Below are 27,334 nucleotides of genomic sequence, written 5' to 3'. Positions count from 1 at the left end.
CCACTTTGATCTGGGCTCATGCATACGGAATGAGGTCAGACCGTGGTCATAAATACACACACACACACACACACACACACACACACACACACACACACACACACACACACACACACACACACACACACACACACACACACACACACACACACACACACACACAAGTATGCCCTCAGAAGCACACACACACTCATTAAAGAGAGAGTCCCCTCGGAGGGAGGGAGAGGGCTCCTGTTCAAAGGGCCGTCGTACCAGGACCCCTGCAACGGGAGACTGACACTCAGACACGGATGAAGAAAGGCGGACAGGAGGGGAGGATAGACAGGGGGTGAGGGATGAGAATATGTCAGTTTCTTACTGCTCATCCACATCACTTAACCATGGCCTTAATATGGTTAGAGGGGTTAGACAAATGATTGACCCCAACGCGAGTGAGGGAACTATTAGATAATTCAATATATCAGAGATATATCATCTGATCTCACACTGCTAATGAGGAGGACCCTCTGAATGGCAGAAAAAGAAAGACTGGACGGTCTTCTGAGATGGGAGGGGTTAAGGTTAGCTGAAAGATGGGACTAAAAACAAACAAAAGATAACTATTGTAAAATATACTGTGTCCCGTAAAATGTATCTATGGAAGTTGAAGCCTAAGTGTTGTTGTCCATTAGTTGACTCCAATTAGTGGAGGGGTGGTCGGGTTAGTTTCTAAACAAATATATTCCATGAACTGATACAGAATTCACAGAATGTTCTTTAAAATTAATTTACTGTACTCTAGTTTCCCTGGACTGGAAAGCCCTTCTATGGTTGCCTAAATATGTCAACTCCCGAAGGTCCAGTAACTTCTTTCAAGAATGTAAAACCTCAATTAGTTATATATTTTAAGAGACTTTATACTGTATGTAATGTTCAATTGAGATTCTCCATTGGAAGTGCTTCTTTGCTCCCGAGTGGCACAGCGGTCAAAGGTACTGCAAGAGGCGTGCGTCACTGCAGTCCCTGGTTCGAATCTAGGCTGCATCACATCCGGCCGTGATTGGGAGTCCCATAGTGCGGCGCACAATTGGCCCAGCGCCGTCCGGGTTTGGCCGGGATAGGCCGTCATTGTAAATAAGAATGTGTTCTTAACTGACTTGCCTAGTTGAATAAAGGTTAAAAAATTTACAACAATTGTCTAGGGCTAGGCTTAATCTGTGTCTGGGAAACCAGCGCTATTAGATCATAAAGAGTGTACTCACCACCATGTCTGATAACTTGGGTTTAACCACCTTCATGAAGGCTCCCCGTGCTTCAGCCTCCTGCTGTTCAATCTTACAAACCTTCCTAGTGTCTAGGAACCTTAGGGTGGGTAGCTTGTGCAGAACAAAATACCTGAGGAAACACACACAAACAATAATATATGATAACTAACAGATGTACCTTATGTATGGCTTGTGTCGGTTGACTGTACACCAAACCATATAACACACACTTTACTTTATAGAACAATGTTCACAGAAAAATGAACATAAAAATACACAAACAAACGTATATCTACATGACATGATTTGAGAACAAAAATCAAGATTACTATACAAACTGAACACATCTAGTGAATACGTCACAAACCACAAGATGTCTGTACTGTATAATAGAGAACGTAAACTGCCAGAGCATAACAACTAGTTAATATCTACCTACAAAAGTAATTATGCAAATCAAATTCTAAAATTAGTAAAACGGCACATATCAGCAAACATCTTGAAAAGAAGACGACTTGTTTACTCAGTATAGATTTAATGGCGATGATATCTATCCTTCCATGTAATAACCTTCAAAGCTGATAAAAAATAAGGACGGAAATATAAATAGAACGAAAGGAGATACGCCCCATCTGCCAGAGCTGCCATTCCTGTAACATCACAGATCTATATTCTACGCTTTCAGACACTCTCTATCTTTCATTGGGAGGGAGAGGAAACGTCGGCTAGATAATGGCTGGGATACGGAGATGACAACAGATCCTTTCAGAGAGCGAGAGAGCGGGTGGGAGTGGAGCAGAGGAACAGACATGTCAAGGCTGGAGGTTCCAGCCAAACAGAACACAGTAACAGACATGCAGCAGCAGCTAAGTGAAGGGTGAGGAGGGACAAGGAGGAACCACAATATGGGCACAGCCCAGTCCCTGATGATGATGGTGGTAATGTTGGAGCTGAAGATAGTTAGTAAAACTAACGTCAGGTTGTCAACACACTAGGATTTTAGGGAAGGGAGCTATGGATTGATCTATATACTAGATACTTACTATATAAACAATAACAATGTCACAAACAGTATATTATGACTCAAGCCTGAGAACATCTGCATATCGGTTTTGATTGAATAGAGCTCCAAGACCTGAAACAGACCAGGCCTGAGGTGTTTTAGCAGTTGAGTGACACAGTGATAAATCCTATGCTAATGTAGTTAATACCCAAGTCTTAAATAGACATTGTCTGACAAAGAGGAAGAATTATAATTCAAGACTCATTTTGTCAGTTCATTATTCTAAATCCTCTTCTATGGTTTGAGTGGATGGGTTGAGGTTGAGTGTATGGGTTGAGGTTGAGTGGATAGTTGAGGGTTGAGTGGATGGGTTGAGGGTTGAGTGGATGGGTTGAGGTTGAGTGAATGGGTTGAGGATTGAGTGGATGGGTTGAGGTTGAGTGGATAGTTGAGGGTTGAGTGGATGGGTTGAGGTTTGAGTGGATGGGTTGAGGGTTGAGTGGATGGGTTGAGGGTTGAGTGGATGGGTTGAGGTTGAGTGAATGGGTTGAGGGTTGAGTGGATGGGTTGAGGTTGAGTGGATAGTTGAGGGTTGAGTGGATGGGTTGAGGTTTGAGTGGATGGGTTGAGGGTTGAGTGGATGGGTTGAGGTTGAGTGAATGGGTTGAGGGTTGAGTGGATGGGTTGAGGTTGAGTGAATGGGTTGATGTTGAGTGAATGGGTTGAGGGGATGGGTTGAAGTTGAGTGAATGGGTTGAGTGGATGGTTGAGGGTTGAGTGGATGGGTTGAGGTTGAGTGAATGGGTTGAGGTTGAGTGAATGGGTTGAGGTCGAGTGAATGGGTTGAGTGGATGGTTATGGGTTGAGTGGATGGGTTGAGGTTGAGTGAATGGGTTGAGGGTTGAGTGGATGGGTTGAGGTTGAGTGAATGGGTTGAGGTTGAGTGAATGGGTTGAGGTTGAGTGAATGGGTTGAGGGTTGAGTGGATGGTTGAGGGTTGAGTGAATGGGTTGAGGTTGAGTGAATGGGTTGAGGTTGAGTGAATGGGTTGAGGTTGAGTGAATGGGTTGAGGTTGAGTGAATGGGTTGAGGTCGAGTGAATGGGTTGAGGTTGAGTGAATGGGTTGAGGTTGAGTGAATAGGTTGAGGGTTGAGTGGATGGGTTGAGGGTTGAGTGGATGGTTGAGGAATGAGTGGATGAGTTGAGGTTTGAGTGAATGGGTTGAGGTTGAGTGAATGGGTTGAGGTTGAGTGAATGGGTTGAGGTTGAGTGAATGGGTTGAGGTTGAGTGAATGGGTTGAGGTTGAGTGAATGGGTTGAGGGTTGAGTGGATGGTTGAGTGGATGGGTTGAGGTTTGAATGGATGGGTTGAGGGTGCAGGGTGGAGTGGATGGGTTGAGGATTGAGTGAGCACCGGGCCGAGTGCATGTGGTGGTTAAAGGGCACCTGAGGCAAAACTGGCCACCTGTAGCAGGTCTTTGATCAGGGCGGAACGAGATATCTCGAAACGAGATTATGTCATTCGAGTCGACGTGTAAACATGACAAGTAACAATAGGCTCTGTGTCACGATGGGAGCATGACATAGCTAGAAGGTCATTTTTCCTTCTTCACAACACAGAAAGAGAGAGAGCCTCGAAGGAGTGCAAGCGAGAGTATTCCACCCCTCAACCCCATGGCAGTGCTGTGTATCCCATTACGAGACAGGTTGCTTCTGTGCTAGAATAATTCTGTTGTTACTGTATCCTAGCTTCAACACCCAACGTGTGTGTATTTTTCCATTTCTGTGTTCCATCTTTATGTCATTGGACTTTAAAAAAAATAGTCCAGTGAGTGCCACAGCAGTTGACTACTGCCCTTGGTAATTGAGATGGCCTGTGAGCCTGTCGGGGGCAGGGGCCTGGCTGGGGCTTAGAGGCTGAGACTGGGGCTTCATGGACACGGCCTATTCCTTGCCCTGGGCCAGAGTTGTCATGACCTGCATACAGCCTAACCCCGTCAGACATGGAATCTGCACCAGGCTCAAATTGATGTTTTACAGTGTGACACATTATGAACATTACATAACAGGAGCATAGACAGTGTCAGCACTCAGTCAGTCAGGGCAGAACGGCTTCACTTAGCAGTAAGATAAGTATGGGAGGGGGAGAGAGATAAAGAGAGAGAGAAAGAGAAAGAGAGAGAGTGAGGCATAGAGAGCGATAGACAGACAGAGAGAAACAGAGAAAGAGCGAGAAAGAGAGAGAGAGACAGAGTGATAGAGAGACAGAGACATAGAGAGAGAGAGAGAGAGAGAGAGAGAGAGAGAGAGAGAGAGAGAGAGAGAGAGAGAGAGAGAGAGAGAGAGAGAGAGAGAGAGAGAGAGAGAGAGAGAGAGAGAGAGCCTTACAGCCAATAGTTGGTGCTAGTAAATGATTAATACAGAACACAGAGTTAGAAATAAGCACTTAGGGCTAAAATTGACAAAAGAGAATGTGTGTTTTTTCCTTTTATCGCGTTTCATGTAAAAGAGGCTGACAAAGGGTGGTCACATTACATGGCTTGAGGAGAGGCTGTGATGTTTAATGCATGGTCTGCTCTGCTAGTAAACACTCATTTGTGGCGGTGACTAGTCACACATGAAATGCATTTTGCCCAACCAGAATGTAGAGAGGAAGCTTTTACAACCATGAGGTTCCATCCACAATCTGGTTGGGACAAGGAATGTTTGTTCCCCATTCAGTGTAAATAAAAATACACTAAATATAAAAAGTAGACACAAATATAATAACCTACAAAAATCTGAACGTTAATAAAAATAAAACAAATATTGGAAAAAAAGGATCCATGTAACGTTTATTTAAAATAAATATGTTTAGAATCCTGAACAGGACAGAGAACAGACACCAATGTGTGTTGTTATGACATCATCACTGTGCGACTCTTTGGCAATGACCTGTGTGTGTGAGTGTGTACCTGTATCTCTGGTAGTCGTCCTCATCCTTGTCCAGGCTGACCAGCTGGTTGGGACAGGCCTCGTTTCCCAGCAGGCTGAGGTACTGCAGCGACGGTGTCGCCTTCGCCAAGTGCTCCAGCAGCGCCTCAATGTCAGTCAGGTGTCAGCGGTCAGAGGTCAAGGAGCCAACACTGTTAATTACATTACCATTTACCCCAGACCCCCCTCACTTACACATGCACGCACACACACAGACCTCCTCCCTCCCACACACACCACTATGAAATTCACAACGGCCTTCAGAGGGCCAGTCATAGGCATCGTGTTGTTGTGTGAGGGAGCAGACAGAAAGGCTCAATTTAAGGCTCAGAGTTTGGCATTTATTTTCCTGTTTAGTTCCCTGTTCTCTGTAATTTCTCTCTCTCTCTTTCCACCCTCCTCTCTTTCTTCCTCTCTCTCTCCCTTTCTTCTTCTCCTTCTCTCCCCCCCTCTCTCCTAGGTGGCCGGGTAAATGATGGATGCCCTGTGGTTCAAACGGTCCGTGATTCCAGAGCCGTAGCTGACGGGAAAAAAAAGTTCCCCCCCAAACGTGGAAAAAAAAGCAACCAGCCTCCCAAACAGGACACATTCATCACTAATACATTCACTTCATTGGAAAATTGAGCCCCAAAGTGTCAAAATACAAGCACACTAATGCAGTGGTGGAGTGTGTAAAATGGCACAGCTCCACATCAGGATGTGGTCTAATTGGGCCATTAGTATGTGCAGGCCACTTCACAACCTGACTCAGGCTTCAGAGCCGCTGACACACACTTCTAGGAGCCCCAGTTTTAATGTTGACACGGGAGGTGTGGTTTTGCATCATTACCCTGTAGATGGATCTACTAGGGAGAGGCTACCAGGGGGGACAAGGACACATAGATAGGCTGGGTTCTTAACACTAAAAGAGGAAGTTGAAACATATTTTCCGTCTGATCATAAGTAGTGGCGCAGTGTTTGGGTTTGAGTGCTTACGGTTAACCTGGTTTACTATTCAAGGAGGAAACTACATGTAGTTGTTGAATTATCATCTCTGCAATTGCAATAGATACATGTTACTGGCAATTTATAGCATAAAAGTAATGGCTGCATGTTTTGTTTTTAGGTGGTAAACATTCGTGTGTCCCTATTTTTTAACATATTCATGTTATTTTGTTAGGAGGTTTTCAGTTTTTCCCACTACTACACTGCATGAGATATTACACTAGTGGTTCATTTGTCAATGATCATAATTGGTTATACATCTAATATATATTTAAAGTGCTCTTTCTCAAAGCATTTGGTAGGTTCAGACGTTTCTCCATTTCCCGTTTCTTCCTCAACATATCAACACAGCCTCTACTGGCTTTTATTCCTGTCTCCACTAGAGGTCCCCGTGGCTTAGAAACTAGTCTGTGGGGTCGAAACTACAGCACAAAGACCCAGATGCCTTTGTAGCACTGCATTTACACTCACTACAAACACACTATTAGAGACTTCCACAGAGTTTGAGAACACAGAGATGAAGACTCAAATCAGAGATATAGAAGCACAACAAACAGCAAAGACACAATGGCTTGTGCCCTATAGCCTTAGCCCATGCTGAAGAATGAGAGGCAGATAGTGAGTGCTGCTCTGCTTGAAAGGATATTTGGTTCTTATTGAGTGTCAGGGTGTGGAGGGTGGGTAACCTGGGCAACTGGAGGTCGTTTCCGAGCAGATTGTTGTCGACGACCAGTTCTTTCAGCCCAGTGAACGCTTTGAGGCCCGCCAGTGACCTGCAATGATAAGGCGAGAGAGAGAGAGTGAGAGAGCGAGAGAGAGAGAGCGCGAGAGTGAGAGAGAGCGAGAGAGAGCGAGAGAGAGCAAGCGAGAGAGAAAGAAAAATGATACAGCCATAAGACTGTGCAGACGGCCATTACGTGCAGAAATGTATATTTCTGCCTCCCTCTTTTCACGCGTCTGGAGAGGCAGGGAGAGTTTGGGTAGGGGCCTGTCAGAGGGTTGAATGGCGTGAATTAGTGGTGCTGAGTTCCCCTGGCATGGCCTGGACCCGGGACTCAGCCGCAACGGGCTTCCTTCTACGCTGGCAGGATGAGGGATGGGGGTCACCAGTCAGTAGCCAGGATTCAAAACAAAAGGCTTCAGAAATGCGGCGGGCAGGATGAATTTGTCAATGTCTTGTGCCTGGAGGCGCCCGCTTTGGCCTGACCCTAACCCTCCATTCCCAAGACAAATCACTCTGTCACACTTCACCTTCACTCCCCGGACACAAATTTAACTTGTCATCCATCATCTTCACAGCCCAACCAGTAGAATACAGAATGCGTACTCCGGCAATCACAGACGGAATGGAAAGGGAAACTTTTTTGCAAACTGTGATGGGGGTTGGTTTAAAGGTTTTAACACCAAAGCATTTTAGTAAAAACATTTTGGGGGACTATTTGTATCCCTGTGATGCAATCACACGTTTCTCTTATGCACACAAGCACACCCACATCACACACTAAGCATAAAGATGATTGAGAGCAATACTCAGGGTAATGTTGGGGCCTTGCACAGTTCAAGCCTTGTTGAAGGTGTACAAAGCCATGTGTGTGTTGTATAATCAGTGTGACCACGAGAAATAAACTTTGATTTCAGACGTTTGAAAAGGTCGGTGAAAGTCAATAGGCTACATGGCTTCCTCGGCGCTCACTGGGTGTGAACTGCTCAGAACACTGCGCCACCGAAGTTCAAACAGCATAATCCCTCATACTAGACCCACTGTCATTTCCACTATGTGAAATTCAGAAGAAAAATCAGAAATTAAGCAAATTGATTTCCCCCAAATTAGACATTTAAATGTATAGGATTCAGATTATATTCAATATATATATAGCACCCAACATGCGACTTGGACCACACTTCTTCCTAACAATGAGTAAGATATGAAGAACACATTTTTAGCGGTTAAACGTCACCCACGGACGCCCCAAGACATGCTAACCTCCCCTGTTATTGTAATGGTGAGAGGCCATTTTGGGGGTATGGTCTTTACCCTCTGTAACTTTCTCACTCATCATTATTCACAATTCATTCAGGATTATCTGTAATCATGGTAGCATCCACATTAATGTACAAGTGATTAGAAACATTTTCTAATCTTATTTATAATAAAAGTGACTCCAAAATGACACAATACATTATTTACCATTCATTTCTATTGGGCACAACATCAACTGAAACGCAACCAAAACTAACTGCAAATCCATCCAACAAGTTTGTAGAGTCACACACTTGATGTAGTCTTTAGGCGTGTCAACAATACACCCCTAACTTTTTGAGAGAAAAAATATATTACTTGTTAAACAAAATCTCTTTCTCTGAACAATTGTATTAGTATAAAATAACATAAATTCCCAATTTGTTTATGTCCATCATGTGTTCAGGCTACACTGTCAGCATGAAAGAATGGAGCCATTCATTGACATGTAAACCTGCCAGGACCTGGCTGAGACTGGAGCATTCTGATAGGACTATTTTCTGACTCATGACTGTCATTTCTATTATTTACAAAAATAAATCAACAAGACACATGCTTCAACCACGATAATATTATTTTCATCCAATGTGAAAAATAAAAAGGTAAACAATGAGGCGATATTAACACACCCTTCAGGTTCATACAGTCAGCCTGAGAACACTGCCCAGGCCCAGTCTCAACTAATACACTCTCTGATCTGGCTAGTGTCACTGTCATTATACACTGTCTGTGACTTACTCGATGTAAACATAACCGTTTCATCACGTCAACCTGCAAATGGATAGCAAGAGGGGAGGAAAGAGAGAACACATTCCAACTGACCGTAAGGGAAAAGAAAAGGGAAACGAGGAACATAAGATGATAAATGTAAAAAGGCAAGACATGAAGATGGACAAAGACCGTAGAACCTGAGACAGTACTCCTATTGAAATCCCCCTCACATACTGTACATACAGTGTGTGTTAATGCATGCATACCTGCGTGTGTTTGTATGACACGATAGGGCCTGTAGTCCTCTGGGCTGCATTATTAACTGCTTGGTTAAAAGAAGCCGCATGGCGCAGAGGGAAGGCTTATTAATTGTTGTTTTCATGTCACCACTGCTGTGTGCACCAGCAGATCTAATCAACTAAATTCACAGCTAGGGGAGAGCAGGGCCCGGCACAGCACAGCTACCAAACCCCATCCTGCTCTCTCTCTCTCTCTGTATGTGTGTGTGTGTGTGTGTGTGTGTGTGTGTGTGTGTGTGTGTGTGTGTGTGTGTGTGTGTGTGTGTGTGTGTGTGTGTGTGTGTGTGTGTGTGTGTGTGTGTGTGTGTGTGTGTGTGTAGGGGGGATACAGTAGGGGGATTGGACTTTAATTGTCTCCAGCTTTCCCTGGCGCTCTCTGCAGATTTCCCTAACACCGACCTTTGGTTTCATTACCTTTATAAGAGCCTAGTTTTAATACGGAGTTTGCAGAACTAACAGAGTGAAAGCGCTGCAGTAAAAGTGCTTTAGTTAAAAACATGAGGAGCTCTCTTTTGTTTTCAAAAAATATAATGAGCATAATTGAACTGTGTCCCAAAGCGCCTGTGGCTGGGTAAAATGGAAAACACACACATGTGCAAAACATCGCACGCACGCGCCACGCGCCACACGCATGCACGCACGAACACACACACACACACGAGAGGAAAGGAAAGAGGAGAAAAAAGGAAAGGAAATGAGATTAATGGAAATTGGAGAGAAAGGAGGCCAAACAAGGAGACATGAGAGGAGACAGGTGGCCAAACAAGGAGACATGAGAGGAGACAAGAGGCCAGACAAGGAGACAGAAGAGGAGACATACCCGTGACCCAGAGGTACCGACAGAGCCAGATCGTTAGTCTAATACTAACGCAGACACATTGATTGATAAACCACCACTGACAGCCCGGCAGAGGGAAGAAAACCCTCTGTGATTATTGGCTTAAAATATCAGTCACTCCTACCAATGGCGTGGGTCCATCTCATGTCAGATGTCTTTAAGTAACGAATGAGAGGAGGATGGTAGCCTCAGATCTATCTTCTACATCTGTGAGGCAGCACTATGTCAGAACAAATCCCAGTTGACCTTTTAGTAGTGTTTAGGACTAGAGGTCAACTGAGACAGCATCTATATCCTAACAGCTGAAGGGTCCCCATCTTGAACTAGCAACTACCATATACCGTATAGCCATTCCACAAGCCTGATAGCATCCAAATATATCTCAGGGCACTCCTAACAAAGAACAGTCACAACAACAGACACAGAACAATCCCCACAGTTATGGAGGAAGCTCTGTATTCACTTTAGCAGCTGAAACAATCTGCAGAGAACCAGATAGATCTTTTCAGACCTCTGGTCTGTTTGAGTAGGGGGGGAAAAATAGGAGAACCTTGAAAAGGCAAGAGGCAAAAGCCTTAGGCCTTGTTTTAACATTAAATGGCTTGTGTGACTTCAAATATATTCTTGGTGGTGGAGATTCTGGAGAAGTAATGTTTTTATTCCAGTAATAAGGCCTTGGACTGGAGAAGTAATGTTTTTATTCCAGTAATAAGGCCTTGGACTGGAGAAGTAATGTTTATATTCCAGTAATAAGGCCTTGGACTGGAGAAGTAATGTTTTTATTCCAGTAATAAGGCCTTGGACTGGAGAAGTAATGTTTATATTCCAGTAATAAGGGTGCAGACTGGAGAAGTAATGTTTATATTCCAGTAATAAGGGTGCAGACTGGAGAAGGAATGTTTTTATTCCAGTATTAAGGGTGCAGCCTGGAGAAGTAATGTTTTTATTCCAGTATTAAGGGTGCAGACTGGAGAAGTAATATTTTTATTCCAGTAATAAGGCCTTGGACTGGAGAAGTTATGTTTTTATTCCAGTAATATGGCCTTGGACTGGATAAGTAATGTTTTTATTCCTGTAATAAGGCTGCAGACTGGAGAAGTAATGTTTTTATTCCTGTAATAAGGCTTTGGATTGGAGAAGTAATGTTTTTATTCCAGTAATAAGGCTTTGGATTGGAGAAGTAATGTTTTATTCCAGTAATAAGTATGCAGACTGGAGAAGTAATGTTTATATTCCAGTAATAAGGCTTTGGATTGGAGAAGTAATGTTTTTATTCCAGTAATAAGGCCGCAGACTGGAGAAGTAATGTTTATATTCCAGTAATAAGGGTGCAGACTGGAGAAGTAATGTTTTTATTCCAGTAATAAGGGTGCAGACTGGAGAAGTAATGTTTTTATTCCTGTAATAAGGCTTTGGATTGGAGAAGTAATGTGTTTATTCCAGTAATAAGTCTGCAGACTGGAGAAGTAATGTTTATATTCCAGTAATAAGGCCGCAGACTGGAGAAGTAATGTTTTTATTCCAGTAATAAGGCCTTGGACTGGAGAAGTAATGTTTTTATTCCAGTAATAAGGGCTTGGACTGGAGAAGTAATGTTTTTATTCCTGTAATAAGGCTGCAGACTGGAGAAGTAATGTTTTTATTCCAGTAATAAGGCTTTGGATTGGAGAAGTAATGTTTTTATTCCAGTAATAAGGCTTTGGATTGGAGAAGTAATGTTTTCATTCCAGTAATAAGGCCTTGGACTGGAGAAGTAATGTTTTTATTCCAGTAATAAGGCCTTGGACTGGAGAAGTAATGTTTTTATTCCAGTAATAAGGCCTTGGACTGGAGAAGTAATGTTTTTATTCCAGTAATAAGGGCTTGGACTGGAGAAGTAATGTTTTTATTCCAGTAATAAGTCTGCAGACTGGAGAAGTAATGTTTTTATTCCAGTAATAAGGCTGCAGACTGGAGAAGTAATGTTTTTATTCCAGTAATAAGGCCTTGGACTGGAGAAGTAATGTTTTTATTCCAGTAATATGGCCGCAGACTGGAGAAGTAATGTTTTTATTCCAGTAATATGGCCGCAGACTGGAGAAGTAATGTTTTTATTCCAGTAAAATGGCCGCAGACTGGAGAAGTAATGTTTTTATTCCAGTAATAAGTCTGCAGACTGGAGAAGTCACGTTTATATTCCAGTAATAAGGGTGCAGACTGGAGAAGTAATGTTTATATTCCAGTAATAAGTCTGCAGACTGGAGAAGTAATGTTTATATTCCAGTAATAAGGCCTTGGACTGGAGAAGTAATGTTTTTATTCCAGTAATAAGGCCTTGGACTGGAGAAGTAATGTTTTTATTCCAGTAATAAGGCCTTGGACTGGAGAAGTAATGTTTATATTCCAGTAATAAGGCCTTGGACTGGAGAAGTAATGTTTTTATTCCAGTAATAAGTCTGCAGACTGGAGAAGTAATGTTTATATTCCAGTAATAAGGGTGCAGACTGGAGAAGTAATGTTTATATTCCAGTAATAAGTCTGCAGACTGGAGAAGTAATGTTTATATTCCAGTAATAAGGCCTTGGACTGGAGAAGTAATGTTTTTATTCCAGTAATAAGTCTGCAGACTGGAGAAGTAATGTTTTTATTCCAGTAATAAGGCTGCAGACTGGAGAAGTAATGTTTTTATTCCAGTAATAAGGCCTTGGACTGGAGAAGTAATGTTTTTATTCCAGTAATAAGGCTTTGGATTGGAGAAGTAATGTTTTCATTCCAGTAATAAGGCCTTGGACTGGAGAAGTGATGTTTTTATTCCAGTAATAAGGCCTTGGACTGGAGAAGTAATGTTTTTATTCCATTCATAAGGCCTTGGACTGGAGAAGTAATGTTTTTATTCCAGTAATAAGTCTGCAGACTGGAGAAGTAATGTTTTTATTCCAGTAATAAGGCTGCAGACTGGAGAAGTAATGTTTTTATTCCAGTAATAAGGCCTTGGACTGGAGAAGTAATGTTTTTATTCCAGTAATATGGCCGCAGACTGGAGAAGTAATGTTTTTATTCCAGTAATATGGCCGCAGACTGGAGAAGTAATGTTTTTATTCCAGTAATATGGCCGCAGACTGGAGAAGTAATGTTTTTATTCCAGTAATAAGTCTGCAGACTGGAGAAGTCATGTTTATATTCCAGTAATAAGGGTGCAGACTGGAGAAGTAATGTTTATATTCCAGTAATAAGTCTGCAGACTGGAGAAGTAATGTTTATATTCCAGTAATAAGGCCTTGGACTGGAGAAGTAATGTTTTTATTCCAGTAATAAGGCCTTGGACTGGAGAAGTAATGTTTTTATTCCAGTAATAAGGCCTTGGACTGGAGAAGTAATGTTTATATTCCAGTAATAAGGCCTTGGACTGGAGAAGTAATGTTTTTATTCCAGTAATAAGGCCTTGGACTGGAGAAGTAATGTTTATATTCCAGTAATAAGGCCTTGGACTGGAGAAGTAATGTTTATATTCCAGTAATAAGGCCTTGGATTGGAGAAGTAATGTTTATATTCCAGTAATAAGTCTGCAGACTGGAGAAGTAATGTTTTTATTCCAGTAATAAGTCTGCAGACTGGAGAAGTAATGTTTATATTCCAGTAATAAGGCCTTGGACTGGAGAAGTAATGTTTTTATTCCAGTAATAAGTCTGCAGACTGGAGAAGTAATGTTTTTATTCCAGTAATAAGGCCGTGCAGACTGGAGAAGTAATGTTTTTATTCCAGTAATAAGGCCTGCAGACTGGAGAAGAAATGTTTATATTCCAGTAATAAGGCCGTGCAGACTGGAGAAGTAATGTTTATATTCCAGTAATAAGGCTGCAGACTGGAGAAGTAATGTTTTTATTCCAGTAATAAGGGTGCAGACTGGAGAAGTAATGTTTTTATTCCAGTAATAAGGCTGCAGACTGGAGAAGAAATGTTTATATTCCAGTAATAAGGGTGCAGACTGGAGAAGTAATGTTTTTATTCCAGTAATAAGGCTGCAGACTGGAGAAGTAATGTTTTTATTCCAGTAATAAGGCTGCAGACTGGAGAAGTAATGTTTTTATTCCAGTAATAAGGCCTTGGACTGGAGAAGTAATGTTTATATTCCAGTAATAAGGCCTTGGACTGGAGAAGTAATGTTTTTATTCCAGTAATAAGGCCTTGGACTGGAGAAGTAATGTTTATATTCCAGTAATAAGGCCTTGGACTGGAGAAGTAATGTTTATATTCCAGTAATAAGGCCTTGGATTGGAGAAGTAATGTTTATATTCCAGTAATAAGTCTGCAGACTGGAGAAGTAATGTTTTTATTCCAGTAATAAGGCCTTGGACTGGAGAAGTAATGTTTATATTCCAGTAATAAGGCCTTGGACTGGAGAAGTAATGTTTTTATTCCAGTAATAAGGCCTTGGACTGGAGACGTAATGTTTATATTCCAGTAATAAGGCCTTGGACTGGAGAAGTAATGTTTATATTCCAGTAATAAGGCCTTGGATTGGAGAAGTAATGTTTATATTCCAGTAATAAGTCTGCAGACTGGAGAAGTAATGTTTTTATTCCAGTAATAAGTCTGCAGACTGGAGAAGTAATGTTTATATTCCAGTAATAAGGCCTTGGACTGGAGAAGTAATGTTTTTATTCCAGTAATAAGTCTGCAGACTGGAGAAGTAATGTTTTTATTCCAGTAATAAGGGTGCAGACTGGAGAAGTAATGTTTTTATTCCAGTAATAAGGCTGCAGACTGGAGAAGAAATGTTTATATTCCAGTAATAAGGGTGCAGACTGGAGAAGTAATGTTTATATTCCAGTAATAAGGCTGCAGACTGGAGAAGTAATGTTTTTATTCCAGTAATAAGGGTGCAGACTGGAGAAGTAATGTTTTTATTCCAGTAATAAGGCTGCAGACTGGAGAAGAAATGTTTATATTCCAGTAATAAGGGTGCAGACTGGAGAAGTAATGTTTTTATTCCAGTAATAAGGCTGCAGACTGGAGAAGTAATGTTTTTATTCCAGTAATAAGGCTGCAGACTGGAGAAGTAATGTTTTTATTCCAGTAATAAGGCCTTGGATTGGAGAAGTAATGTTTTCATTCCAGTAATAAGGCTTTGGAGTGGAGAAGTAATGTTTTCATTCCAGTAATAAGGCCTTGGACTGGAGAAGTAATGTTTTTATTCCAGTAATAAGGCTTTGGAGTGGAGAAGTAATGTTTTCATTCCAGTAATAAGGCCTTGGACTGGAGAAGTGATGTTTTTATTCCAGTAATAAGGCCTTGGACTGGAGAAGTAATGTTTTTATTCCAGTAATATGGCCGCAGACTGGAGAAGTAATGTTTTTATTCCAGTAATATGGCCGCAGACTGGAGAAGTAATGTTTTTATTCCAGTAATATGGCCGCAGACTGGAGAAGTAAGGTTTTTATTCCAGTAATAAGTCTGCAGACTGGAGAAGTCATGTTTATATTCCAGTAATAAGGGTGCAGACTGGAGAAGTAATGTTTATATTCCAGTAATAAGTCTGCAGACTGGAGAAGTAATGTTTATATTCCAGTAATAAGGCCTTGGACTGGAGAAGTAATGTTTTTATTCCAGTAATAAGGCCTTGGACTGGAGAAGTAATGTTTTTATTCCAGTAATAAGGCCTTGGACTGGAGAAGTAATGTTTATATTCCAGTAATAAGGCCTTGCAGACTGGAGAAGTAATGTTTTTATTCCAGTAATAAGGCCTTGGACTGGAGAAGTAATGTTTATATTCCAGTAATAAGGCCTTGGACTGGAGAAGTAATGTTTATATTCCAGTAATAAGGCCTTGGATTGGAGAAGTAATGTTTATATTCCAGTAATAAGTCTGCAGACTGGAGAAGTAATGTTTTTATTCCATTAATAAGGCCTTGGACTGGAGAAGTAATGTTTTTATTCCAGTAATATGGCCGCAGACTGGAGAAGTAATGTTTTTATTCCAGTAATAAGGCAGCAGACTGGAGAAGTAATGTTTTTATTCCAGTAATATGGCCGCAGACTGGAGAAGTCATGTTTATATTCCAGTAATAAGGGTGCAGACTGGAGAAGTAACGTTTATATTCCAGTAATAAGTCTGCAGACTGCAGAAGTCATGTTTATATTCCAGTAATAAGGGTGCAGACTGGAGAAGTCATGTTTATATTCCAGTAATAAGGCTGCAGACTGGAGAAGTAATGTTTTTATTCCAGTAATAAGGGTGCAGACTGGAGAAGTAATGTTTTTATTCCAGTAATAAGGCTGCAGACTGGAGAAGAAATGTTTATATTCCAGTAATAAGGGTGCAGACTGGAGAAGTAATGTTTATATTCCAGTAATAAGGCTGCAGACTGGAGAAGTAATGTTTTTATTCCAGTAATAAGGGTGCAGACTGGAGAAGTAATGTTTTTATTCCAGTAATAAGGCTGCAGACTGGAGAAGAAATGTTTATATTCCAGTAATAAGGGTGCAGACTGGAGAAGTAATGTTTTTATTCCAGTAATAAGGCCTGCAGACTGGAGAAGTAATGTTTTTATTCCAGTAATAAGGCTGCAGACTGGAGAAGTAATGTTTTTATTCCAGTAATAAGGCCTTGGATTGGAGAAGTAATGTTTTCATTCCAGTAATAAGGCTTTGGAGTGGAGAAGTAATGTTTTCATTCCAGTAATAAGGCCTTGGACTGGAGAAGTAATGTTTTTATTCCAGTAATAAGGCTTTGGAGTGGAGAAGTAATGTTTTCATTCCAGTAATAAGGCCTTGCAGACTGGAGAAGTGATGTTTTTATTCCAGTAATAAGGCCTTGGACTGGAGAAGTAATGTTTTTATTCCAGTAATATGGCCGCAGACTGGAGAAGTAATGTTTTTATTCCAGTAATATGGCCGCAGACTGGAGAAGTAATGTTTTTATTCCAGTAATATGGCCGCAGACTGGAGAAGTAATGTTTTTATTCCAGTAATAAGTCTGCAGACTGGAGAAGTCATGTTTATATTCCAGTAATAAGGGTGCAGACTGGAGAAGTAATGTTTATATTCCAGTAATAAGTCTGCAGACTGGAGAAGTAATGTTTATATTCCAGTAATAAGGCCTTGGACTGGAGAAGTAATGTTTTTATTCCAGTAATAAGGCCTTGGACTGGAGAAGTAATGTTTTTATTCCAGTAATAAGGCCTTGGACTGGAGAAGTAATGTTTATATTCCAGTAATAAGGCCTTGGACTGGAGAAGTAATGTTTTTATTCCAGTAATAAGGCCTTGGACTGGAGAAGTAATGTTTATATTCCAGTAATAAGGCCTTGGACTGGAGAAGTAATGTTTATATTCCAGTAATAAGGCCTTGGATTGGAGAAGTAATGTTTATATTCCAGTAATAAGTCTGCAGACTGGAGAAGTAATGTTTTTATTCCATTAATAAGGCCTTGGACTGGAGAAGTAATGTTTTTATTCCAGTAATATGGCCGCAGACTGGAGAAGTAATGTTTTTATTCCAGTAATAAGGCAGCAGACTGGAGAAGTAATGTTTTTATTCCAGTAATATGGCCGCAGACTGGAGAAGTCATGTTTATATTCCAGTAATAAGGGTGCAGACTGGAGAAGTAATGTTTATATTCCAGTAATAAGTCTGCAGACTGCAGAAGTCATGTTTATATTCCAGTAATAAGGGTGCAGACTGGAGAAGTCATGTTTATATTCCAGTAATAAGGCTGCAGACTGGAGAAGTAATGTTTTTATTCCAGTAATAAGGCTGCAGACTGGAGAAGAAATGTTTATATTCCAGTAATAAGGGTGCAGACTGGAGAAGTAATGTTTATATTCCAGTAATAAGGCTGCAGACTGGAGAAGTAATGTTTATATTCCAGTAATAAGGCTGCAGACTGGAGAAGTAATGTTTTTATTCCAGTAATAAGGGTGCAGACTGGAGAAGTAATGTTTTTATTCCAGTAATAAGGCTGCAGACTGGAGAAGAAATGTTTATATTCCAGTAATAAGGGTGCAGACTGGAGAAGTAATGTTTTTATTCCAGTAATAAGGCTGCAGACTGGAGAAGTAATGTTTTTATTCCAGTAATAAGGCTGCAGACTGGAGAAGTAATGTTTTTATTCCAGTAATAAGGCCTTGGATTGGAGAAGTAATGTTTTCATTCCAGTAATAAGGCTTTGGAGTGGAGAAGTAATGTTTTCATTCCAGTAATAAGGCCTTGGACTGGAGAAGTAATGTTTTTATTCCAGTAATAAGGCTTTGGAGTGGAGAAGTAATGTTTATCATTCCAGTAATAAGGCCTTGGACTGGAGAAGTGATGTTTTTATTCCAGTAATAAGGCCTTGGACTGGAGAAGTAATGTTTTTATTCCAGTAATATGGCCGCAGACTGGAGAAGTAATGTTTTTATTCCAGTAATATGGCCGCAGACTGGAGAAGTAATGTTTTTATTCCAGTAATATGGCCGCAGACTGGAGAAGTAATGTTTTTATTCCAGTAATAAGTCTGCAGACTGGAGAAGTCATGTTTATATTCCAGTAATAAGGGTGCAGACTGGAGAAGTAATGTTTATATTCCAGTAATAAGTCTGCAGACTGGAGAAGTAATGTTTATATTCCAGTAATAAGGCCTTGGACTGGAGAAGTAATGTTTTTATTCCAGTAATAAGGCCTTGGACTGGAGAAGTAATGTTTTTATTCCAGTAATAAGGCCTTGGACTGGAGAAGTAATGTTTATATTCCAGTAATAAGGCCTTGGACTGGAGAAGTAATGTTTTTATTCCAGTAATAAGGCCTTGGACTGGAGAAGTAATGTTTATATTCCAGTAATAAGGCCTTGCAGACTGGAGAAGTAATGTTTATATTCCAGTAATAAGGCCTTGGATTGGAGAAGTAATGTTTATATTCCAGTAATAAGTCTGCAGACTGGAGAAGTAATGTTTTTATTCCATTAATAAGGCCTGTGGACTGGAGAAGTAATGTTTTTATTCCAGTAATATGGCCGCAGACTGGAGAAGTAATGTTTTTATTCCAGTAATAAGGCAGCAGACTGGAGAAGTAATGTTTTTATTCCAGTAATATGGCCGCAGACTGGAGAAGTCATGTTTATATTCCAGTAATAAGGGTGCAGACTGGAGAAGTAATGTTTATATTCCAGTAATAAGTCTGCAGACTGCAGAAGTCATGTTTATATTCCAGTAATAAGGGTGCAGACTGGAGAAGTCATGTTTATATTCCAGTAATAAGGCTGCAGACTGGAGAAGTAATGTTTTTATTCCAGTAATATGGCCGCAGACTGGAGAAGTAATGTTTATATTCCAGTAATAAGGCCTTGGACTGGAGAAGTAATGTTTTTATTCCAGTAATAAGGCCTTGGACTGGAGAAGTAATGTTTATATTCCAGTAATAAGGCCTTGGACTGGAGAAGTAATGTTTTTATTCCAGTAATAAGGCCTTGGACTGGAGAAGTAATGTTTTTATTCCAGTAATAAGGCTTTGGAGTGGAGAAGTAATGTTTTCATTCCAGTAATAAGGCCTTGGACTGGAGAAGTGATGTTTTTATTCCAGTAATAAGGCCTTGGACTGGAGAAGTAATGTTTTTATTCCAGTAATATGGCCGCAGACTGGAGAAGTAATGTTTTTATTCCAGTAATATGGCCGCAGACTGGAGAAGTAATGTTTTTATTCCAGTAATATGGCCGCAGACTGGAGAAGTAATGTTTTTATTCCAGTAATAAGTCTGCAGACTGGAGAAGTCATGTTTATATTCCAGTAATAAGGGTGCAGACTGGAGAAGTAATGTTTATATTCCAGTAATAAGTCTGCAGACTGGAGAAGTAATGTTTATATTCCAGTAATAAGGCCTTGGACTGGAGAAGTAATGTTTTTATTCCAGTAATAAGGCCTTGGACTGGAGAAGTAATGTTTTTATTCCAGTAATAAGGCCTTGGACTGGAGAAGTAATGTTTATATTCCAGTAATAAGGCCTTGGACTGGAGAAGTAATGTTTTTATTCCAGTAATAAGGCCTTGGACTGGAGAAGTAATGTTTATATTCCAGTAATAAGGCCTTGGACTGGAGAAGTAATGTTTATATTCCAGTAATAAGGCCTTGGATTGGAGAAGTAATGTTTATATTCCAGTAATAAGTCTGCAGACTGGAGAAGTAATGTTTTTATTCCATTAATAAGGCCTTGGACTGGAGAAGTAATGTTTTTATTCCAGTAATATGGCCGCAGACTGGAGAAGTAATGTTTTTATTCCAGTAATAAGGCAGCAGACTGGAGAAGTAATGTTTTTATTCCAGTAATATGGCCGCAGACTGGAGAAGTCATGTTTATATTCCAGTAATAAGGGTGCAGACTGGAGAAGTAATGTTTATATTCCAGTAATAAGTCTGCAGACTGCAGAAGTCATGTTTATATTCCAGTAATAAGGGTGCAGACTGGAGAAGTCATGTTTATATTCCAGTAATAAGGCTGCAGACTGGAGAAGTAATGTTTTTATTCCAGTAATATGGCCGCAGACTGGAGAAGTAATGTTTATATTCCAGTAATAAGGCCTTGGACTGGAGAAGTAATGTTTTTATTCCAGTAATAAGGCCTTGGACTGGAGAAGTAATGTTTATATTCCAGTAATAAGGCCTTGGACTGGAGAAGTAATGTTTATATTCCAGTAATAAGGCCTTGGACTGGAGAAGTAATGTTTTTATTCCAGTAATAAGGCCTTGGACTGGAGAAGTAATGTTTATATTCCAGTAATAAGGCCTTGGACTGGAGAAGTAATGTTTTTATTCCAGTAATAAGTCTGCAGACTGGAGAAGTAATGTTTTTATTCCAGTAATAAGTCTGCAGACTGAGAAGTAATGTTTATATTCCAGTAATAAGGGTGCAGACTGGAGAAGTAATGTTTATATTCCAGTAATAAGTCTGCAGACTGGAGAAGTAATGTTTATATTCCAGTAATAAGTCTGCAGACTGGAGAAGTAATGTTTATATTCCAGTAATATGGCCGCAGACTGGAGAAGTAATGTTTTTATTCCAGTAATATGGCCGCAGACTGGAGAAGTAATGTTTATATTCCAGTAATATGGCCGCAGACTGGAGAAGTAATGTTTTTATTCCAGTAATATGGCCGCAGACTGGAGAAGTAATGTTTTTATTCCAGTAATATGGCCGCAGACTGGAGAAGTAATGTTTTTATTCCAGTAATAAGGGTGCAGACTGGAGAAGTAATGTTTTTATTCCAGTAATAAGGCAGCAGACTGGAGAGCGACAGGCAAATTGACACACAGGGCAACAGATACATGTTTGATGAATTGGCCAATACTGGGGCCGTGATGGCCTTCATACGTGCATAATGGACTAGCCGCAGCACACTTCAGATGGCCTGCCATGATAAGGCAGAGTAATGAATGGGAGAAGGGAGTGGGGCTGGGAAAAAGTAGGATCCGGACCGGCTTTAATAAACTTAATAAGAAAAGTGAATGGAGAGAAATGGACAGACATGTCTGGGAGAGGAAATAGGAAGGAAGGGAAACGTCCATCTGTCCATCAGACTGACAAGTCGATTAGGCTTCATTGGGCGATCACGTCACTCTGGGAACAATTGGATGTCCTGTGATTAAAGCAGGTAGTTTACAGTACAGCAATCGGTATAGTAAGATAGGGCTTTGCTATTAGACAACAGATCTAAACATCACACCACAACAACAGCTCAAATCAATTCCAATTGTATTTGTCATACGCGCCGAATACAACTGGTGTAGTCCTTACAGTGAAATGCTTACTTACAAGATCTTTCCCAACGATGCAGAGTTAAATAAGAACAAATAAAAAAACACCTGAGAAATAAAACACAAAGGAATGAAGCTATATAGAAGAGGTACCATACCAACTGAGGTAGATATGCACGGTGGGGTCTGAAATTATTGACACCCTTGATAAAGATGGGGTCGTTACACCTCAAAAAGCACAAGAAAGCACATTTCTGAGAAATTAAGTAAATTGATTGCACCCAAATTGGACATTTGAATTTATACAATTCAGATTTATATTCAAGAAATATAGACCCGGCCTCCCGGGTGGCGCAGTGGTCTAGAGCACTGCATCGCAGTGCTAGCTGCGCCACCAGAGTCTCTGGGTTCTCGCCCAGGCTCTGTCGCAGCCGGCCGCGACCGGGAGGTCCGTGGGGCGACGCACAATTGGCATAGCGTCGTCCGGGTTAGGGAAGGTTTGGCCGGTAGGGATATCCTTGTCTCATCGCGCTCCAGCGACTCCTGTGGCGGGCCGGGCGCAGTGCACGCTAACCGAGGGGGGCGGGTGCACGGTGTTTCCTCCGACACATTGGTGTGGCTGGCTTCCGGGTTGGAGGCGCGCTGTGTTAAGAAGCAGTGCGGCTTGGTTGGGTTGTGCTTCGGAGGACGCATGGCTTTCGACCTTCGTCTCTCCCGAGCCCGTACGGGAGTTGTAGCGATGAGACAAGATAGTAATTACTAGCGATTGGATACCACGAAAATTGGGGAGAAAAGGGGATAAAACATTATTTTTTTTTAAGAAAAAAAAAGAAATATAGACCCAAACGTCCGACTTGGACCAAACTTCTTCCGAACAATGAGTGAGACATGAGGAACAAATTTTTTGGCCGGTTAAAAGTCACCCACGGACCCCCCAAGACATGCTAAGCTCCCCTGTTATTGTAATGGTGAGAGGCCATCTTGGGGGTATGGTCTTTACCCTCTGTAACTTTCTCACTCATCATTATTCACAATTCATTCAGGATTATCTGTAATCGTGTTATAGCATCCACATTAATGTACAAACATATTATATTTCTTATTTACAATACAAGTGACTCCAAAATGACACAATACATTATTTACCATTCAACGCTCTAACCACTAGGCTAGCCTACCTGCCGCCCCGGCTAGCCTAGTGGTTAGAGCGTTGAGCCGGTAACCGAAAGGTTGCTAGATCGAATCCACGAGCTGACAAGGTAGAAATCTGTTGTTCTGCCCCTGGACAAGGCAGTTAACCCACTGTTCCAAGGCTGTCATTGTAAATAAGAATTGTTCTCAATTCTGAAACACAACCAAAACAAACTGCAAATGCATCCAACAAGTTTGTAGAGTTACATGCTTGATGTAATCATTGCGTGCTATGAATATGGCACCAAATACTAAACTTTGGACTACTATTTATAAGACTATTTAGGGGTGTCAAATTGTTTTACCCCTACATTTTTGAGAATAAAATATTACTTGTTAAACAAAATATTTTTCTCTGAACAATTGTATTAGTATAAAATAATATAATTTCCCAATTTATGATGAGCATACAATATAACTCAGTGTTTGTATTATTTATTTTATGCAGTCATTATGGCTCATCTTAAATCAAGGGTGTCAATAATTTCAGATCCCACTGTACAGTACATATAGGCAGGGGTAAAGTGACTATGTATCAGGATATACAATGCCTTCGGAAAAGTATTCAGACCCCTTGACTTTTCCACATTTTGTTGCGTTACAGCCTTACTCAAAAATGTATTACATTTTATTTTTTCCTCATCAATCTAAACACAATACCCCATGATGACAAAGGAAGAAAAAAAAAATCTTCAAATGTATTACAAATAAAAAACAGAAATATCACATTTACATAAGTATTCAGACCCTTTACTCAGTACTTTGTTGAAGCACCTTTGGCAGCGATTACAGCATCGAGTCTTCATGGGTATGACGCTAAAAGCTTAGCACACCTGTATTTGGGGAGTTTCTCCCATTCTTCTCAGCAGATCCTCTCAAGCTCTGTCAGGTTGGATGGGGAGCGTCGCTGCACAGCTATTTTCAGGTCTCTCCAGATATGTTCGATCTGGTTCAATTCCGGGCTCTGGCTGGGCCACTCAAGGACATTGAGACTTGTCCCAAAGCCACTCCTGCATTGTCTTGGCTGTGTGCTTAGGGTCGCTGTCCTGTTGGAAGGTGAACCTTCACCCCTAGTCTGAGGTCCTGAGTGCTCTGGAGCAGGTTTTCATCAAGGATCTCTCTGTGCTTTGCTCCGTTCATCTTTTTCTCGATCCTGACTAGTCTCCCAGTCTCTGCCACTGAAAAACATCTCCACAGCATGATGCTGCCACCACCATGCTTCACCATAGGCATAGTGCCAGGTTTCCTCCAGACAGGACACTTGGTAATCAGGCCAAAGAGTTCAACCTTGGTTTAATAAGAGAGTCTTTAGGTGCCTTTTGGCAAACTCAAAGTGGGCTGTCATGTGCCTTTTACTGAGGAGCGGCTTCCGTATGACCACTTTACCAAAAAGACCTGATTGGTAGAGTGCTGCATAGATGGTTGTCCTTCTGGAAGTATTTGCGTATTTGTGCTTATGTGCCTGTGTGTGTATGTGTGTGCGCACACCTGGGTGCTTGCATGCATGCGTATCTATGTGTGCATGTGTCTTACTGATGAAAAGCTTTCGTATGGTCCATCATATAGAGGGAGTCTATCATAATTCATGAGTGGACATTGCTGGGTCGTCCCTCAAAGCCCATCGATCATCTGCCACGCAGTGACAGGCCTCTAGTGATTATTTGCTTTTAGGTGAACGTAATGATGAATACTGTAATGATGGGGGCAAACTGACAGAGCCATGGAGGAAGCTTTGGTTGTGGTGTGTATGTGCGTGCTTGCGTTTAAAAGATGACAAAGAGAATAGATTTTCAGCTCAGTCTCACAGAGGGATGAGAACATGTGTCATATGAAGAGACAACTAATCATTCTATACTAACATTCACAAAAAACATTTCTGCACAGAGACCTTACAGCATGAAGAGGTATGTGGCTTCTCCACATGTAGGCCTAATATAATAGATTCACTCACAGGGTCAAATTAGAATGTTTTCTCTGATTAGTAGTTGTGAATCTAATCTTATAAAAGCCTAACTAATATAGTTTTTTGTCAACTTGGAATCAGTGTAGTAACGTATACTGTGTCTACCATCATAATACCGTGAACTAGTTCAAAGGGCTGACACGCCCTAACAGACAGACAGCCCCCCAAACGGGTCAGTCAGTGATGGACCTTTAAGTTCTGCCTGGGCCAGGCCAGGGTCAAACCTGGCTTATTAGGTCAACCTTATCTCAGTCTCGTCCTTATCCCTCGGCCAAGCTGATTCAGGATCAGTTATAAGGGAGGGAAGAGATATGTGAGGGGAGACCCAATTCCAGGCCAATCTGACCCTAGAGCAGTGACTTTGAAGTGGGCACCATGAAGGAAAAGGATCAGTCCCTGTCTTATTCACTGGACTGTCAGCTCTACTACCAGCTATAATGACATTGGAAAGAATATTAACCATATCTACACATACACTCTCCCCAGAGAGTGATGGCAGAGAGTCTATAACTCAAACACACAGACGGATATGACTTTAGCACTAACCAAATCATTTCCAAACCACATTCTCACATCTGAATTATTAGATATTGTGTGTATGCCTAAAGGCTGGTTTAGTCCGTCTATCAACATGTCTGTAGACAGTTGTCGCAGGTACATTATGAACATTGTATTGTCGTCCGAAATCAAACTTGGTCGTTGTCGTTAGCAAAAGTAATAAACACAAAAACGACATCATCAGCATTCTATTGTCACATGACAGTGAATGACATTCTATCCTTCGAATAAACGAGCAAACATGGAGGAAGTTGCTTTGCTCCGAATCTTTTTTAGTGCTGCCCTGCTCCTGAATAGAAGAAGTCAGAGGATAAGTTACTTAAGGGCTCAGGCACACCAATAGTGTTTGCTGGGTGAGAGTACTTAGCACCTCTGAACAGAGTGCCGGCCATAATCTGAGAACTTAGTGGGTGAAAATACTGTCAGTCAGACATCTACAGCGGGTGGTCTTTAAAACACAGCGCGCAGAACGATCGGCAGACGAACGCTAGAACCATATTCTGTGCGAGCCTTAAGGGAAGTAAACAGTAAGAGACAACAACATGGAGGGTGGCAGGTAGCCTAGGGGTTAGAGGCAGGTAGCCTAGTGGTTAGAAGCAGGTAGCCTAGTGGTTAGAGGCAGGTAGCCTAGTGGTTAGAGGCAGGTAGCCTAGTGGTTAGAGGCAGGTAGCCTAGTGGTTAGAGCGTAGGACTAGTAACCGAAAGGTTGCAAGATTGAATCCCCAAGCTGACAAGGTAAAAATCTGTTGTTCTGCACCTGAACAAGGCAGTTAACCCACTGTTCCTAGGCCGTCATTGAAAATAAGAATTGTTCTCAACTGACTTGCCTAGTTAAAAAAATAAAAATAAAAAATGGAGAATACCATATTCTCGTTTGGGAGATGAGAGCAGACAATCACATACTGTGTTCTCGTTACCTATGAATGCCAGCGGCAACATACGACAGGCTCCTATCACTTGCTGCACCCTATGTACATCGTCAACAAACTCATCACCTGCCAATTTCAGCAGGTAAGTAATAAGCTAGGCCTACTCAATGATAAAAAGAGTCACAGTAGTCGATTGTGCTACGGAGCTGAAAGGATAGCGACAGTTGGCTATCATCAGCGTAGCAATGCAAGTATAGGCCAGGCCAACGAGTTGAATGGAATTCAAATTAGATAACCTCAACCCAATTGAGATGGTTTGGGGGGATGAGTTGGACCGCAGAGTGAAGGAAAAGCAGCCAACAAGTCCTCAGTATATGTGGGAACTTCTTCAAGACTGTTGGAAAAGCATTTCTGGTGAAGCTGGTTGAGAGAATGCCAAGAGTGTGCAAAGCTGTCATCAAGGCAAAGGGTGGTTACTTTGAATAATCTAAAATATATTTTTATTTGTTTAACACTTTTTGGGTTAATACATGATTCCATGTGTGTTATTTCATAGTGTTGATGTCTTCACTATTATTTGTAGAAAATAGTAAAAATAAAGAAAAACCCTTGAATGAGGGTTTGTGGACTGGTACTGTATATATGGAGTTAACCCTGAGTTAACCTGCCCTGGAGCAGGTTAGTTCTGAAGCATTCGTTGCCATAGAAATGTACCTGGCTAAAAGGTGAGCCACTTTCATGGTACCGGTTATCCCGAGTTGAACTCAGAGTTGACCAAAGTAACTCGATAACTCCTCAAACCAGGTACGTAGTGTACCCCTCTGGCGTCGGGAGGGAGAGTCTCCAGGAAATCCCTCACAGCGGTGCAAACACACTCACCAAGGGAGTCCAATTGAGACCAAGGGAGCCCTGCATTTGACAATTTCACACATTTTACAAAATATAAGAGAATACAAAAACACAGACACTCAAGAAAAACA

The 27,334-nt window shown here is 41.2% G+C and overlaps 1 protein-coding gene across 1 annotated transcript in view; it reads right to left on the bottom strand.

The window, feature by feature from the left end:
- LOC139571056 (leucine-rich melanocyte differentiation-associated protein-like) overlaps positions 1-27,334 on the bottom strand; it is a 394,808-nt gene that overhangs the window by 108,563 nt on the left and 258,911 nt on the right. The window contains exons 3-5 of the mRNA XM_071393550.1: positions 6,852-6,978; positions 5,203-5,342; positions 1,242-1,374 (exon numbers count right to left, since the gene is read on the bottom strand). Coding sequence (XP_071249651.1) covers positions 1,242-1,374; positions 5,203-5,342; positions 6,852-6,978 — 400 coding nt within the window. The remainder of the gene's footprint in view (positions 1-1,241; positions 1,375-5,202; positions 5,343-6,851; positions 6,979-27,334) is intronic.

This window comes from Salvelinus alpinus, chromosome 3 (genome assembly GCF_045679555.1).
Source record: "Salvelinus alpinus chromosome 3, SLU_Salpinus.1, whole genome shotgun sequence".
NCBI lineage: Eukaryota > Metazoa > Chordata > Actinopteri > Salmoniformes > Salmonidae > Salvelinus > Salvelinus alpinus.
The sequence above is the reverse complement of the archived record's forward strand: the minus strand, read 5'-3'. Positions and strand labels throughout refer to the sequence as shown.